This window comes from Dicentrarchus labrax, unplaced genomic scaffold, assembly GCF_905237075.1.
Source record: "Dicentrarchus labrax unplaced genomic scaffold, dlabrax2021, whole genome shotgun sequence".
Classification (NCBI taxonomy): Eukaryota; Metazoa; Chordata; class Actinopteri; family Moronidae; genus Dicentrarchus; species Dicentrarchus labrax.
The window spans coordinates 17,109,308-17,126,890 of record NW_026136705.1 but is presented as its reverse complement, the minus strand read 5'-3'; the positions used below and the strand labels follow the sequence as shown (position 1 = coordinate 17,126,890).

Genomic DNA, 17,583 nt, shown 5'->3' with positions numbered 1-17,583 from the left:
GTAAAAAATGAATCCAATTTTTCCAACAGAAATCTCTACAGGTCAGAGAATCGGTACAGATACAGGCAGAGGCTTGTAGCCACACTAATTCAGGTATTTCCATCTCTTTTTCACAACATGGTCTGATATAATTTGAGTCATTTTTCTATGGATATTGTATGGATCTAACATCTGATTTATCAAAGGAAAAAGTCTCAATGAAAAAAATGAAAATCTTAGTCATTAGCACATTATTTGCAATATGTTAAGTCCAATCCATCATACACATCTATAAATATATGAGTAATTACTCTATGGATACTGGATTGAGACCTCTGATTGTTCCCAGAAAAAATGGCAAACCTGTGGGTAAGCCTACTTATTAAAACCTTCATCAGTCATTAGCACTGTAGTTTAATCAATTATTTGTTTTTAATTAAGTTTCAGGTTGAGAAAACAAACGTTTCAGATGAAAAACTCCACATCTTTTCTTGTTTTCTGCAAAGATGCAGAATCATGCTGCATACTTCCTCCGAGCCGTGATTACCTCCCGGCGCATGCGCGTCAGCATCGTTCCATCATATGACGCAGTGGCGAGAGCTCCGCCCCCGGCTCGAGGGTTTTGTAAAGGGTCACGTTGCGCTGCAGCAGTGAAACAGGAGACTCCTCCGCATCCTCAGCACCCAGCTCACCTGCTCTCTCTACACCCAGACACCCAGACACCCATCAGCAGGTAAGAACGAACCCCGATCTGATCAATAACACAGCGTCAACACTGTTCATGTGTCGCTGATCACTAATAGACGATGTTAATAACAGTGATGATAATGGGAATGTGATGCTGCTCTCACTTACACCGCACTAGCCAAAGCTAACTTCCATCTTCCTTAGTTAGTTAACCACGAATTAATAGCAGCTCTTTGTACCTGTGGCTCGTGCGCCGTCGTCTCCTCTGATATAAAACCAATAAAGTTTTCTCCCTTTGGAGGAATTTGTGATTCAAAGTTGCGTTATTTCCGGCTGTCATCGAAATACGCAACAGGAAGGGCGTTAAAATGTTGACCTTCAAGGATGAAAGTGGGCAGAGAAGAAGCATGTTGCGTCTGCTTTCAGTTTAAGTCGACGCAGGTTGTTATTTTACGTGTTCATTCGTGTAAAATGTAGTTAGTAATCCGGATAGCAGCTGTGTCAGTGTCTGTCAGTGTGTATCTGTGTCTAAGCACGTAGACATCCTCTGATGTGATGGGAGGAGGGGCGGGCTGAGGAGGAGTATACTAAACGTGTAATTAATATATATATATATATATATATATATATATATATATATATATATATATATATATAAAAGAAACATACATGCCTTGCATTTGTACAATCACGACTTCATATTATAAGATTAATACTAGAATTTGATGATGCATAACACATTTTGATTCACTCTGTAGAGATGAAATGATTTATTAGTCACCTGGCAGATTAACAGACAATTTAGTAAATAAATCCACCCAAAGAAAATCAAATTGTTTTAGCTTTCTCTAACATGAATATGTGCTAAGGTGTCTTAGTTTTCCATAATAATCAGTAATGAAGATAATAGTTAGTTGAAGTCCTAAATAAGAATATTTTAGAGCTGCAACAAACAATTAGATTCATTGTTGTTGATGAATCTAATGATTCTTTTCTTGATAGAAAAATAATCATTTGGAGTTCACATGATCAGAAAATAAGTGAAAAATGTCCAAAACCTAAAGATATTCAGTTTACCGTCAAAGAATGCGACTAAACCCAGAAAATACTCAGAATTAATCAGTTATCATAATAATTGCTTAACTTCTTCTTTCTCTATCGACTAATTGATTAATCCTGTAATCATTAAAACATTTATTTTAACATGGAACGTAGGATACATAACATATACAGTATTTAGATCATATTTTCTCTAATTCCTTTCACCACAATCGTCTGTTTTGCTTCTCTGTGTGCAATGGCAGTCCCAGATGTATTCAACTTGTCGTGCAAATTGAAGATTAAAAAAGAAAAGTTCAGTTTCCTTGTGTTCAAGAGGGAAATGTTACCTAGTGTAATCTGCACATTCACCAGTGTCAACCTTTCTTTGGACTGCTATGCACACAACCCTGACGTCTGTCTTAGGCTCTTGTATCAGAGAGCTGCATGGGAAACAGTGCTCCTGCTAGCACTGCTGGATCAAGGCCTGAGGATAGAAACAGACCAAACACAGAGACGTGCAACAGTGCCAAGGCCAGCTGCCCATCTGGTAACAAAATGCATCAAGCAGGCTTTTTTACCTTTGAACTAGTGCTGCCCTGCTGAAGCCAATTCACCTCCATAAAGCTCATGCAGCTTGCAATGTAGTGAAAATAACCAAGGTGGGTAAACCTCCAGGTCGTGATAATTACACAGACAAGGCAACAACACCTAGCAACAAGGAATATATTCTATTTTCTCAAACGCCCCTATCCTGCTTATCACTATAATATTAACTATCAATAAATGTAATAGGTTCCAGCCTAACTTTAGTTAGATACACGAGGTGTACCCACACAGGTCCCTGCCTACAGCCCTGTACATATAGTATGCAAGCTTTAAAAATATTATAGTTTAATGCTTATAGCTACGCTTCAAAATAGGCCAGCTGCAGCATGATTGCTATAGATGTAGATTTTGGATTGAGTTTGAAATTCATGTATTTGTGGTCTCTAACTGCATCCTGGGTGGGTAAGTGAGCCTATACAGCATTAGTTTTCACAAAGAAGGAAACCACAATGTGGTGTCTGGTTTAATAAGCCTGCCCTTTCTAAAGTGTAGGCTTAATGTCCATAGAAGCAACAGATATGTGAAGGCTGAGTTAAAAATGGGCTTCATCTTTACTAGGCTCTAATATAGTTGTATCACAGTTTGACTGATAGAAATGTGATTAGTATGACTGCTGTGCACTGCATTTGGCTGACGTTTAATGATTTGACATACAGTGATTTTGAGTGGTCCTGCATGACGCCAGAGTAGGGAGTTGGCCGTTGCATCTTGATGTCGCAGTGCAGAAATGGTGTTTGTCTTGTTGAGGCTGACCACTGTGCAACAAGCTGGAATGAAAACATTTTCATCAATATTTCATCCTGTTAAAACTGCCTGATTTTAATGGAAAGGATTTAAAAATACCTTTTTTTTTAAATGAGCACTCCAAAAATAAACTGCGTGGCATTGTGAAGTGCATTAAAAAGGCTAGAGTTGTCAGATCATTAATTGATGTCCTTCGTTGCAAGGTAACCTCTGCACACTGGACCCTGTCTGGAAGATAAACCTCATCTCCAGTGGTAGTGTGTGACAGGCGCGTCAGAAGGTCTCTGCTTCAAATCATGTCAAAGTGACATCTTTGCTGCAGGGTGCATTTTCCCTGATGAGGAGGGGGATTCATCAAACAAGCATTTTAGTATTTGCACTGCTGGAGTGCAGAAAAACTCCTTCCTTCATCTTCTGATATTAATACCAGAAATAACTCTTTAAAAGTTTTAAAACTTGTATCATATATAACATTTGCCTGATACTATAGCACAGGTTATGATTTCTTACTAGCATGTCAGTCTGTAACAGTAATGTAATAAAATCCAAAAATTTAAACAATGATGTATTCAAAGTTTTGACTCACACAATCTATAGATGTCGCAGGTCACCTTCCATGGAGGCCGCCATGTTTAACTACCATGTTTCTACATTAGCCCTGAAGGGACAAACCAAACACTGACTCTGCATAGGGGCTTTTCTGTTATGTTATGTTCTGCTATTGTAGTTTCGTTTTCATGCTTGGAAGGGGAGAGTGAAGCGGAGGAGTAGCAATCTGCAACTATACCACTAAATGCCACTAAATCCTAGACATTTAAATATGTGGCCTTTTCTGTGGGACATAGCAACACTGCTTGATTTCCCCAAAGCTTAATACACCTAATACTATACTTCATGAAAAAAAATTATGAAATTTTTTTTTTATTTCAGGGTGAGGTGGGGGAAATGGGAAGTCTCTTCAGAACCTTTTGTTCTGGTTCTTTGAAGCTTTTCGTCAGAACTTTAAAAAGACCATCAAGGATGTTTTGACTCCTCATTCTGGACCAAATCGGCTTCTTGCTAACTTGACTGCGCCGTGTGGTTTGTTACAATGAACCATATGGGAAGTTGTCATTGGAAACTGTTTGGAAAAGGGTAGACGCTTTCAAAAAAGTACTTGGCAGGTGATTGGATGAACCATCTATCGCCGTCCATCATGGGCGAACTTCAAATGATCAGATCAACTAAATATTTAACATAATCAAATTCTTACTGAAGCCAGTTCCTTCTTTCTTCTTCTTTCATGAAGAAATACTCTCCAGCATCTATGCGGACCTCTATGGTAGCCGCCATTGTTGTTTAACAAGTGTTACCCACCCCCAGAGTTACCAGTACCTCTTCAAAGGGCGGTCCAGTACCGCTGTAGTTGGTCTACAAATGCATAGATTAATTTATGGATCGCTGCGTGATTTTATTAATCCAGCTGCCTCGTGAGGTTAATTTTTTTAAGGCAGGTGAGGAAAAGTCTGTGATCAGACTGGCTGAATAATGAATGTAATATGATAATGATCCTCCATTTTGGGAACAAAATGGAGTTGACAGGACAGATTCACTGTATGACGACGGTCCCACCAGGCCTTTCGAAGCTGTCACCAGCTTGGGGTAGCTAATTGCGATGAAGGATAGTTTAATTTTCAGGGCATGCAGGATTTAAAATTACCTTTAAAACTGACCTCAACCCAGTTTGTTCCTTGGGTTTTAGTCAAGAGCAGGATACCTAAAGCTTACCAGTTTCAGTAAAGGAGAGAAAGCCATTTTATACATGATACATTCCCTTATTTATTATTATACTGTTATTTTAGTTTGTCATGCCATCTGTGGTGCTGGGTTCTACAGCAGGTGGTAATTATTGAGTGTGCGGCACAAACTGGAGCTTCCTATTCTTAAGTTCCCTATGGATGGAGAGCGTTTCCTAGTGACACATAAGCAGCAGATACTAAAATTGAAAACACTAATAGTGTCTCCTGGGTATGTGAATGTGTTGTGCTTGAAACGTCTGACATTCAACAACACAGAGTTTCTTCTGCTTTGTATAATTCTCATTAACAATAATCAGGCTGTAGTCTCATTTATGCACACTAATAACCGAGACCAAATAGGAATAGGAGTCAGGTCAGACAGTGTACACACCTGCCAGTCACCTGACAGTCAATGTTGCTGCAACAATATTACCAGTATTGACAAAAGCAACCTTTCCTCTACCAGGTAAAGCGTACAGTGTTGATACTACTGTCTGAGGAGGGAGAGGTGCTTCTTCTAAGAGGGATTTAACCCTAGGTGGTTGTTGAACATTGGTGCACAATAGTGAGCCAAGAAAGAAGCTGTGTTTGAGCTGTTCTTTGATTGATTGAGACTGTCAACAAAACCTCACAGTGGATGTATGTGAGGATGTCAGAGGCAGGTCACATCCACACAGGACATTGTCCTTCAGGGACTTGATTTTGAAATGTTTTCCCAGCAGAAATCCAACCAAACTGGACTCAAAGTCAATCAAAAAGTATTGTTGAAACACGCAGGTGCTTCACAAAATATATCAGGTATTTGCTGAGCATGAGTTTTGTCTGGCTAACGGTGGAGCAAGGCTGCAGACACAGATCACACACATCATGCCTGTGCCCTTGGGTTGGCCTCTATCAAGTGTAAATACCCTCTCTTATTCACTGAAGAGGTCTGAATGCAGTTTATACACTTGGTCTAACTGCTCCCCTCAGGGTACATATTGTACCCTGCAGGCCTGGCCTCTTTAATTTCACCTGCATGTAGAATTGAACTATTAGCACGGAGCTGGGCATAACATTTGTGCTGTGGTAACTTCACACAGTTTTCATCGAGAGGCCTGTGTGTGCGTGCTCTAAAGGTTGTTATCTCATAGGTTTAAGCTGAGGATTATCACAGAGGATATAGTGTATGTCAGGCAGTGTCCTGCCACAGCAAACCAGCCTCAGTTGGGAATCCAGTGTACAGATGAGTTTATTGTTGCTGCTGAACACTCCTTTTAGTTTAATTTTTGTGTTACATGAAATAAAATCCAGTGTCCTCACACCAAGATGTATCTCTCTTTGGTGATAAAATACTATTCATCCCTAGATGATAGTTATACTTAGTACATATAGCTATTTCTGTCCAGCTGTCTTACAGCATGACACCTCTGTACACGGCTGACTGGAGCTAACCTTTGTATTTGACACTAAAGGAGAATTTTCCGTCCATCAGACAGATCAATCTATAGCGGATCCAATATTGTGGCACAAGCTAGTACACTGGTGATGCAGAACAAATCTGGGAGTGGCTTGGCAACAGGGGCAGTCGACCATAAAGGGAAGTCACAGCTTGTTCCCTGGCATTAGTGGGAGTGTTGCATTTCAGGGATGTGTGAAAATGTGAATTTACAAATCCCATGCGTGTGCCCAGCAGTGGATGTAATTTTTTTTTTCTCAGAAGCAGCAGCCTCACTGAGCAGATTAGGAGGTTTGAACGACTCTGTATGGGGGCGACATGTATTAATCATGGGAAAGAAATAAAAGACATTTATACGTGCAGTGAACAAAGAGAGGCATAATGACTTTAGGGGAAAACAGGAGAGTGTTGCTGAGGGGAGAGAAATGGGCCGTGCTGCATCCAGTCCTGCTGCTATAATGAGGACTGGCAGCAGAGTATATAGGAGCCCTGTTACATAATCGCTCCCTCTCTGTCTTCTGTGGTTCGGACGGGGAGGGGAGGGAGGTTATGTAACTGCTTATTTACGGCAGAGCGAAGAAGGTAGTAGAGAACAAAATAATCTGGTTTGAAGTGTGTGTGTGCATGTTAGCACGTTGTCCCTTTGAGTTAACACAGTCATATTCAATCCCAGATGGTATGAATGTCAGTGATAAAGCTTTGTTTGGATTCTAGATGATAGTCTCACAAAGGCCTATTTCACTGAACAAATATAGCAGGAAGTCATTGGTTTCGTCACATCTCTCACACACAGGCTGGGTCCTTGGATTGTGTGACTTTTAAGTGCCATGTTTTTTCCATTTTCACCCATCCTCCTGTCCTCACTGAGAGGAGCTTTGTGCTGCAGCGAGGTAGCCATGTTTATAGACAATAGACTGCTGAAAAAAAATGGGGCCGGTGCTGGGCAGTCGTCCAGGTTGACATACCGTCAAACAATGTGACCTCTCCATGGCTTTCTCTCTCTCTCTCTCTTTCAGCCACCATGACTCACCAGTACCCCGCACTGACTGCTGAGCAGAAGAAGGAGCTTCAGGAAATCGCTCAGAGGATAGTAGCTCCAGGAAAAGGCATCCTCGCAGCCGATGAGTCCACCGGTATAACAATATATTTAGATAGACAGATTCTCTATACATAATTGTCCATTAGTATCCTAAAATCGTAAAGGAACTGGTATATCCTCACAACCTTTATGATCACTTTGCACCAAACCTTCTACACCTTCATGCACACATCAGTGAAAAATCAGTGTAACCCAAAGTCAGATTGATTAGTCAGACCATTTAGATGTGGTTAGATGTGGGGTCAGTTGAGAAGATAGTTGAGTGTTGAGTGCCACTCCCAGGCCATCAAATACCACTTTGGATGATGGTAAAAGGCTCAGAGTGAGCCACGCAACACAACAGGTGGTGCTTGTGCCAGAACGGATGAGACTCAGCAATCAACTATTGACTGAACCCACCTTTAATCCTATGCTATCACAGACTAAATTTGGATTTTGGCTTTACAGACTCACTATAAAACAAAAAAAATACCATAAAGTTTTAAAGTGTACATCAGGTTAATAGATTTTCAACTGCATTTTTTGTTGTTGTGCATGTTGTTTAGTTCTGCTCCATTAAAAATGATGCTGCAGAGCTGTCAGTGACGAAATATCCCTGTGTGTGGGTGTGTTGTCTACAGGCAGCATGGGGAAACGTTTGAACCCCATTGGGGTTGAGAACACAGAGGAGAACAGGCGTCGCTACCGCCAACTTCTCTTCACAGCCGACCAGCGCATTGACAGCTGTATCGGAGGGGTCATTTTCTTCCACGAAACCCTCTACCAGAAGACAGACGACGGAACTCCCTTTGCCAAGGTCATCAAAGACCGCGGCATTGTTGTCGGCATCAAGGTACACAATGCTCAGTGTGGTAGTTAACCACTGTGTATTTGAACCTCTATAGTTGGGACATAGGTGTGGCCTTCATTCAGTACATTACATTCAGTTTAAATAAGTTTCTTAATTGAATAAAACACAAAATGCTCATCAACCACCTCTATTTATACAATTCCAAACACATTTGACAATTAACTGGTTTCAGCTATTGGCTGGTTTCCTAAAACACAGGAACCTGAATCTGGGAGGTTTAGCCTTATTTGGTGGCTGTTTACTTTGGTTCTGAATGTCTCCTCAGCCAGTGTTGATATTATACTACAGCTAAGTATTTTAGGTTAGCAAACACAGTGATCGTTTGTTTGGCTCGAAGGACTAGAAAGTGCTCCTACTATGTATATGGAAACAGCTTGCTTGGATACACACAGAGGAGAAACTGGGTCAAAGAGCTTCCAGGAAAGTTGTGTTTGCTTGTAAGAGTGAGATTCAGTGGGATTTTATGTTGGATGTTCTACATGATATAGAAAGCCGAGTATTTATTGTTTTAAACATTTTCTGTTTCCGTCTTTGCAGGTGGACAAAGGTGTTGTGCCCCTCGCTGGAACAAATGGAGAGACCACCACTCAGGGTAAGAGCCAATAGTAACACACTCTCAAAACCTCACAAACATTACATTGCTGTGGTTCTGATGGATGGTTCTGTGCATGTGTTGGGGAGTGTAGGTCTGGATGGGCTGTCTGAGCGCTGTGCGCAGTACAAGAAGGACGGTGCAGACTTCGCCAAGTGGCGCTCTGTGCTGAAGATCAGCGACACCGAGCCATCTGAGCTGGCCATCTTTGAGAATGCTAATGTTCTGGCACGATATGCTAGCATCTGTCAGCAGGTCGGTGTGAGATCACTGATGATGGGGATTGGAGGACACTATTGGGAATTATAAGAAACCCATGAAGTGTATCTATATAAATATAAGAGTTTGCTTGTAACTTCTACTTTGTAATGTCTCCTAGAATGGTATTGTTCCTATTGTGGAACCTGAGATCCTTCCTGATGGAGACCACGACCTGAAGCGTTGCCAGTACGTCACTGAGAAGGTGAATTTACTGAGGAATATATATATATATATATATATATATATAAAAATATAAATAAAACACAAACTACTGTATACTTCCTGTAAAGTGTATATGTAATGTACATGTTTCTCTCCTGCTGCTAGGTCCTAGCTGCAGTTTACAAGGCTCTGTCAGACCACCATGTATACCTGGAAGGGACACTGCTGAAACCCAACATGGTCACTGCCGGACACTCCTGCCCCACCAAGTACAACAGCGAGGAAATCGCCATGGCTACCGTCACGGCCCTGCGCCGCACTGTGCCTCCTGCTGTCACAGGTCCGAGACATTTCCATATAATTTCCTGAAATAATTATGTAATTTCATACAGATTTATAGAGTTGAAAGGCTTAAACGTTCTATGAAAGCATGTTTGAGCAGATAGATAATTGTGTGTTTTTGCTTATTTCTGTTTTATTCTCAGGAGTGACATTCTTGTCAGGTGGCCAGTCCGAAGAAGAGGCCAGTGTGAACCTTAATGCCATCAACAACTGTTCGCTCGCCAAGCCCTGGGCCCTGACTTTCTCCTACGGCCGCGCCCTGCAGGCCTCCGCCCTGAACGCATGGAAAGGAGAGCTGAGCAACGAGAAGGCCGCCACCGAGGAGTTCATCAAGCGTGCTGAGGTCAGACTGAACCGTGAACGGATATCAGACACATTCTGCAGAGTAAAATTATACTAAAACTTCCTCTGTACAGTTTTGTTAATTTAACTTTTTTTTTTGGTCTCTTCTTCAGGCAAACGGTCTGGCTGCACTCGGCAAGTATGAGTCTTCTGGAACCGCTGGTGCCGCTGGAAAGTCCCTCTACGTGGCTAATCACGCCTACTAAACATCAAACTACCACATTCAACTGTGGTCTAATTGTAGTCTTATATCTGCTCTGCTATTCCCCCTCACTCCTCCATGAATCACAGGCCTGCGCTGTCTACTGTACTTTAGAGTTGTCCGAGTTATTAAAATTACAATATTAGATATGTGTATTTAAAAACATAATGTGAACCTACAATACTAAAGGGAACAGGCTTGTTTTTTTTTTCTATTTAATCAAACAAATCAATTTGAGACAATTTATGACTATCTATTTTATGTGTCTATAACAGTTATTGGGCTCTGAGATAGGAAGTTGCAAAATTATAACATTAAATTCAGATAATCAGTCAGTATTCAATTCATGCCTCTTCTTAACTGCACCTCTCTACACTCTGCTTTCTCCCCCCACATGGTAAATCTGTTTCGCTTTTTGTCAGAACACAGTGTTGGCTCATGCTATACTAACATCCACCCTGACAGCGGGACCAACTAAATATTGGTGGCATCAGTACATCCCTTAGGGGACAAGACGACAAGACTTTTTTTTTTCAGACTGAGTAGATCTTTGATCTTTTGAGTGACTGTCCAAAAGTGTGGAGTGCTCGTACTTTCAGACTGCTCCAGCAGAGGTCAGTAGACACTCTGTGATAAACCACCACACACCAGGATACATCCTAATGATTCATCTTAACCTTTGTGTTCACACTCCTCTAATCACCACTTATTAGAGAAACATCTTGTGTGTCTATTCTCAGTATGACGTTAGCTTTAAATTACATACAGTGATTAATGTATTCAGTTGTGTGAAGGTGTCGATATTATATGATGCTTGTGTGTCATTCCCCTCCTGATTCCCCCTCCCTGGCAGACCCCACAGGAAGAGGAGATGGTGTCTGTAGATGTAGCCATAATGTGGACCAATACGTGGGGTTAGCAGCGGGGGAAACAGTCACTGCTGTGTTGGAATACTGTGATGTTTGTGATGTTAATATTGTTCTTGAAGCACTTTGTGTGTCAAATAGTGGAGAAAAAATAAATAAACATTAAAAACTAGCAGAGATCTCTTTGTGTGACATTATTACTGCTATTCTTATGGAGTCTAAACCAATAACTTCTCTCCTGGTGCACTTTTATTTAGGATTTCTGACACTAGAACAGTCATGCAATAGCCCTCTTGTGTCACATATGTTGTTGTAAGCCTAGCTCTTTTTCTAGTTCCTGATTCCAGTCAATTTATTTCCTGTTAGCTAAATCTTGAAGTAGCAGGCTAAAAGGTTGGACCAGAAAGTCATCAGTACGATCCTGAGATCAGATTAATAATTAAAAGTGAAAAAGCAGTGTTTACGCCATCCCACGAACTGAGGTGGCCTTAACTCCCAACTGCTCCAGTAAGGCTGCTCTGTGTGAACACTGGTTGAACTGGGCAGCTTCTAGGTGTGAATGTTTACCTGCTCTCATCAGTGTATCATCACTTTATGAAAAATACAGCCTAGATCTACATAAAATCTCACTGGAGAAATAAAGTTTAATAAATAGAGAAAATGATTTTATGTTTTTTTTTTAAAATGCTGTTCAGTTTTTGTTTATATTGGTAATAAAATAGGCCTATATTTTGAATTGTGATCAGCTGAAAAAACACAGAAAGGTGTGTTACCTGTCAAGCTCTTCATTTATACATGTAAATATACTAACAATAACAACAAACCCTTTTACGCTCACATATTACAGTCCTGTGACACATATCACCTTTGTATTGGATTGGATTACATTGTATTGTAAGGTGTTTCTACATATATATGTAAACAAAGTAGACAAAATAAATACATAAAAAGCACTGCTCAGTATAATTCAGACCAATAAATCATCAATAAGCCTTAAAATGTCTTAAACACTAAACATTTTAAGTAAAGTAACAGGAGTGAAGGAGCTTTATGTTTGTTTTTTCTGGTCACTCATTGCAATTATGAACCAATATGTGTTTTAGGTGACGGTACATACTGCCAGACAAGATTTAAACCACCACTTGGGGCGCTAGTTACCAACATTGTGTGTGCGTTTAATAATATTACCGGGTGGGCCGACGGGTACTGTCCCTCATTGCGTCTGAAACCAACGCACCGCCCGCCCGGGTGAAGGGACTTTTAAAGACAATATGTGGTTAAACTTGATGTAATTGCAAATACGTATCCGGATCCGGATGTATAATTTAAGTGCACATTAACAACCACATGAAGCTCCCGATGTGTCGGTCATGTGACATCTGACAGGGAGTGTTCACATAACAAACGCATCCCACTCAGACAGAAATGGCGACCACGGAAGTGGGTGAGTAGACTCACAACTGAATTGTTGACTTGAAATGATTTGATTCCTACAAAACAAAAACAAAAAAGGCAACATGTAACGTACACCAGTTTACCTCCGTTTGTTAGAGCATATTTAAAATGTATTTAACAACAACAGACCCCAGCACGAAGCCGCTGTTTGCTCCATCTTAACATGCTAACAGCTAGCTGTTGCTACACTGATGTCCTTCCTACTGTCTCTGAAGACACTGAAAGCACACCTGCTGTTTTTGTCTTTTATTTTTATTATTTAATTTTTATTCCACGTTTAACTACACCATTAGAGTTACCAAAGTCCCCCATAGCAGAGCAAAAACACATTATTTCCTCTTATATTGTGATTTTCTAGCTTTAAAACTAAACGTCTTGAAGCCACTTTCTGTATGTTCACATTGAATGTTTTCATTCAGTGTGAATTCATATATTTAGTCAATGGTGTCCAGTGAGTTGTAATGCATATATGATTTGACATTTTGATACCAGGATCAATATCTCAATTGACAGGCTGTTAATGTGAGACAGGAATATCTGTTCTTGGTTAATCTAGAGACAAATCAATATATTGGTCACACTGCTGCGAGAACATATAAAAAGCCATTATTTCCATTAAAATACAGACCTGCGCATTGATTTGCAAGATCACACACAACCAGAGATAATAGAGGGAGCAACCACACTATGACATGACAAAAAATATCTGACAGTTGACAAATGTACGTTATCTCACTGTATGTAAGTGTATAAATACTTCCTGAGGCTTATCCGTCTTACTGTCTCTGTTTGTCTCTCAGAGCGTAGACGTGGCCAGCTTGCTGCTCTGTCCATAGCAGCGGTGGTCATCATCGTGGGAGTCCCTCTGTGGTGGCGAACAACTGAAACCTACCGCGCCTGGTTACCTGTCAATCAGATAAACGAGTTGGCCAATCTACAGGTTGGTTTGTGCTTCTGGATGTTACTTATATTATTTTCCATGTGTAAGACGTGTGCCTTTTTAAAAACTGTCCCTCTCTTTATTTCTCTTATATATTTGTAGCTACAGTTGAGTGCTGATGTGGAGGTTGTGTTTGCTCGTGGAACTGTGACGCCAGAACAGCAGAAGAAGGTCCCGCTGACGCAGACGCAGGATGAGGAACACACAGTAGATGGTGATTTATTACTGCTGTCTGTCGTCTTATGGATACTTAATATTAAGACTGCTGGGTAATTCTTGTCTCAAATTCTTTCGTCTCCAGAGGACACAGCTTTGAGATACAGGTATGAGACTAAGTACCGCACAGCTACAATCATGGAGGAGGATGCCCTGAACCAGCCCACTGCTGCAGGTGAGATGTGGTCTGCTTATCAAATACAGCTTTCAGCTCTTCACATGCTAACATTTTGTTATCTCAGTGAGAACGCAGGTAGTAATTTCTCTCTGTCTCTTTTGTTCTTCTCCTTTAGAGGCAGATCTGTCTCTGCACACGCTCAGTGAGAGTCCGTGTGGTTCTTTGGTTGTGTATGTGATCCCAGAGTCATCTACACTGCTGCCGGAGGTTAAAACTCTCAATGTTTTGATTTTAGCTTTAATAAGTATTGTTTGGCTACTGTTAACCCTTTTCTATTCTTTATACCCATAGTTTTTCATTAGTGCGGGTGATCATATGTTGAAAAGCTTAATTAAAATCTGCATGTAATTCCATACTTACTTGAGATTAGCTTTTTTGAGCAAAGTTCAAGCAGCATTTCCACTGAAAAGAAGATAATCTATCCAAAATAACCTGTAATTACTGCGTCAAACTACTAACTAACTACTACAGTACCTTCTGCAAAGCTTGCAAACAAAATAATGAGTAATTTGTGTAGCTCCGGATAAGTTAAAGATAATAAAATACCCAATACCTATACCTTCATGCCTCGCAGGATGTGGACGTGTATATCGGTCAGCGACGCACAGCCCTGCTGCGTATTGGCGCCCAGATGAGAGTGGGCAGGACGCTAGAACAATTGCTGGCTCACCTGGAGCCTCGGATCAAACAAGTGCTGCAGGTGATGTCTTTTAGCCACACCGACATCACCGCCGCTCTCAGCGACAGAGTCCGTCTCAGCCCTGGCAACAAAGAGAGCATTGCTGACAGTATGAGGGCCTTTAAATCCAGCCCAGGTTGGTCTTTGTTTCAGCACAGCAATGACAGTGGACCAACTAACTAATTTTTGTTCCAGTCAGTATATACTTCAACTGTGTGAACACTTCCCCTCTGTTCTCTGCTTATTCTTCTCTTCTCTTCAGGTTATGAGATAACGTTCAGTCTGTTGAACCCAGACCCAAAGTCACACCGAGTACACTGGGACATAGAGGGTGCTGTACAGACATACATCCAGCCTTTGCTTACAAAACTGGCCCCTTTGGCCAACTTTAGCATCGACTCTCAGGTACTGCGTGTGCAAGTTTGCGAATGTGCAGCACCCACATCACGATGACAAGATCCTCTTCTTCTGTATGTTAATGAACATATTCTCCTTACAGACCTTGTACTATGCCATGCTCGGTGTAAACCCACGCTATGACAGCAGCCGCAGCGCCTACACACTCAACTCTGACAGCCTTGCGCATGTCATCAACCCTGTGGAGGCTCGACTGGGTAAAAGAAGACACTCACTATGGAAACTTGGTGTTGTTTGTTCTGGTGTGTTTATATGTGTATAACTGTTTTTTTTGCATTTGACTTTGAGGCTCAAATGCTGCATCTTCCAACCCGGTGTTGAATTTCCTTCTGTACGTCCCGGATGCCCACCATTCACCTCTTCACATTCATGACCACAAGAAACAGGAAGTGCTCTCTAATGCGTTTCACTCTCCGCGGTGGGGTGGAATTATGGTAAGACAATCTGAGGGCAACACTAGGTGACAGTAGTCTAAATACCATGAATTTGACTTTGGACTTGAGTGCAAAAACGTGAGATTTACTTGTCATTCATTAAATGGATGACTTGTTCCTTACTCAGATACTGTGTTAGCTATGTAGTGATTTTGATCTATTTATCTGACATCCAGTACTGATTCAGCAAAAACTGTATTTATCCATGTTTTTATAGGTCTATAATGTTAATGGTTTCTATGGACCAGAGGCTGTGTTCCCTGTTGACATCAACATCAACATGGCCAAAGTCATGGGAGTCTTCCTTGCACAGCTTCGGTAACTAAACACCTACAGTAGGAAAATTTGTGCTTTTCCTGTACAAACGAGGTAACTTTCTTGTACCGTGTCCTGTCAGGCTGTTGCTGGGTGTGCAGTCGTCTGCCCCTCCCCCTGGCTTCCTGGTGGCTCCGTGCAGCAGCACAGGACTAGCTGACTGGGAGCTGGACCGTCTCATGTGGAGTCGGACTGTGGAAAATGTTGCAACAGCAACCACCACCATCACCTCGCTGGCACAGCTGCTGGACCAGATAGGAAACATTGTTATCAATGACAACATTGCTCAACAGGTAAGATGCATGCGCACCTGCAGTAACCAGTAGGTTTCTGTTGTGCCTATTTGTGTGCATGTGTGTATAAAATGCAAACTTACAAAAAGTGTCAGCACTGTCCACATATTTCTGTTTACCTTTAGTCTGGCTGTTTCTAATAAAGAAGGTCACACCAAATGCATAATATAAATACTACTGTAATAAAACATTAAATTCAGACACAGACTGAAAATTTTAACATATAAACCCAATTGGGGATGTACATATCTAGCCATGTGGTTCTCCATTCTGGGGTGTCTGATCACTCAAATAGTATTTGACTAGACTGGTTCCAGACCTCTGAATCGCCATCCACATCTCAGATTTGTTAAGCAGTTCAAATAAGTCTAGTGTTGTGTTCATTGAGCACTGTTTCCTCCAGTAAGAGAAACGGATAACAAATCAGAGCTTAGTTAGGTGGAGGGTAAGAATATGAATGTCATCAACTTGCATAGCTAGCTATGTACCTGGCTACATTCATTAAAAATATCACAGAAGCTGCTGTAGAAGTTGTTGTAAGTTGATTATTGGAGGGACCCTGTGGTTCATGGTCAGAACCATAAACCACCAACATATATCTTTGATCAATGTGAAAACTAGTAGAAACTAGTAGCTTCCTCAACTTCAATAGTAACTGCAAACGACACCAACGGGATGTATATGAAACACACTACTGTTTGGTTAGGGGAAAACAAAACAAGAAGTCTGCTAATGGGAGTCCAGTGTCAGTCTGAATGAATGAGAAAGTGTGACCAGTGTACAAATTACAGTGCCTAAGGTAATTATACAACTTCCAATAGTTGCATCAATTGTATCTAAGCTGTGATTGTTGTTTCTGTCCCTCAGGTGTCCAGTGCCGTCACGTCTCTGCAGCTGGCTGTGGCCGAGTTGGAGGCTGGGAACCTTGGCTTTGCTCTGCAGTACAGTAAAGAGGCCATCTTGGCATCAGAGAGAGCATTCTTTGACCCTTCGCTCCTCCATCTGCTCTACTTTCCTGATGACCAGAAGTTTGCTATCTACATACCGCTCTTCCTGCCCATGTGTGTGCCTATTCTGTTGTCTCTGCTAAAAATAGTGTCTGAGGCTAGACAGAAACGCAGAGAAAGGCAAGCCAAGAAGGACTGAGAAAACCTTGAAGAGAATATGTGATAAACTTGTGGTCTGAACAAAAACACAATACGAACAAACAGTCAGTGGCCTTCACGTTTAGGTACAAAGGTTTGCATGAAGAAAGACTCATTTGCAGCGTTAGGGTGTGGGGTATACAAATCAGTCATGCATCATTTTTTATTGTTTCATGTAAGGAATTGTGTTCATTGTCAAATTGTAATGAATGACTGTTGCGGGCTGTCTGACACTGTATACTGGAAAGCTTGAATTATTTTAAATGTGTACAAGTTTTATATTTGAATTCCACTTTCTATTCTAAGTTATTAACAAATAAAGACTAAAGTCGTAACTTATGTTTTTGCTCTGTGGTCAGTATGAAAATAAGAGTGCCTGATTTTATTATTCATTATTTAGTCGATTTGGCACTCAGGAAGCAATTTTGCAAGTTGAGAGTGAAAGTCTGTTGTTGACTTCACAAATAGTGGATTGTTTGTCTCGTTTCCTTTTTTTTCCTCGATATATTCACATTTGTGATA

The 17,583-nt window shown here is 41.1% G+C and overlaps 2 protein-coding genes across 2 annotated transcripts; both read left to right on the top strand.

Moving 5' to 3' along the window:
* Nucleotides 1–563: 563 nt before the first annotated feature.
* On the top strand, nt 564–11,161 carry aldocb (aldolase C, fructose-bisphosphate, b). Its single transcript, XM_051399782.1, has 9 exons — nt 564–712; nt 7,290–7,406; nt 7,993–8,204; nt 8,760–8,814; nt 8,909–9,069; nt 9,194–9,277; nt 9,403–9,577; nt 9,723–9,922; nt 10,035–11,161. The coding sequence occupies exons 2-9, from the start codon at nt 7,295–7,297 to the stop codon at nt 10,125–10,127; spliced, it is 1,092 nt and encodes a 363-aa protein (XP_051255742.1). The 5' UTR covers nt 564–712; nt 7,290–7,294; the 3' UTR covers nt 10,128–11,161.
* A 1,118-nt stretch (nt 11,162–12,279) lies between these two features.
* Nucleotides 12,280–17,400, top strand: pigs (phosphatidylinositol glycan anchor biosynthesis, class S). The gene is made up of 12 exons (XM_051399781.1): nt 12,280–12,433; nt 13,245–13,384; nt 13,487–13,598; nt 13,686–13,775; nt 13,894–13,985; nt 14,353–14,593; nt 14,720–14,862; nt 14,957–15,071; nt 15,163–15,308; nt 15,526–15,626; nt 15,706–15,916; nt 16,784–17,400. The coding sequence occupies exons 1-12, from the start codon at nt 12,415–12,417 to the stop codon at nt 17,060–17,062; spliced, it is 1,689 nt and encodes a 562-aa protein (XP_051255741.1). The 5' UTR covers nt 12,280–12,414; the 3' UTR covers nt 17,063–17,400.
* Nucleotides 17,401–17,583: the final 183 nt, after the last annotated feature.

Bases quoted from the DNA above. Each gene is read 5' to 3' on its own strand.
- aldocb (XM_051399782.1), top strand. From the start codon at position 7,295: ATGACTCACCAGTACCCCGCACTGACTGCTGAGCAGAAGAAGGAGCTT. The intron at 7,407-7,992 runs GTATAACAATAT...TGTTGTCTACAG, and splicing joins CGCAGCCGATGAGTCCACCG to GCAGCATGGGGAAACGTTTG. The intron at 9,070-9,193 runs GTCGGTGTGAGA...AATGTCTCCTAG, and splicing joins ATGCTAGCATCTGTCAGCAG to AATGGTATTGTTCCTATTGT.
- pigs (XM_051399781.1), top strand. The intron at 13,986-14,352 runs GTTAAAACTCTC...CATGCCTCGCAG, and splicing joins CATCTACACTGCTGCCGGAG to GATGTGGACGTGTATATCGG. The intron at 15,309-15,525 runs GTAAGACAATCT...ATGTTTTTATAG, and splicing joins CGCGGTGGGGTGGAATTATG to GTCTATAATGTTAATGGTTT.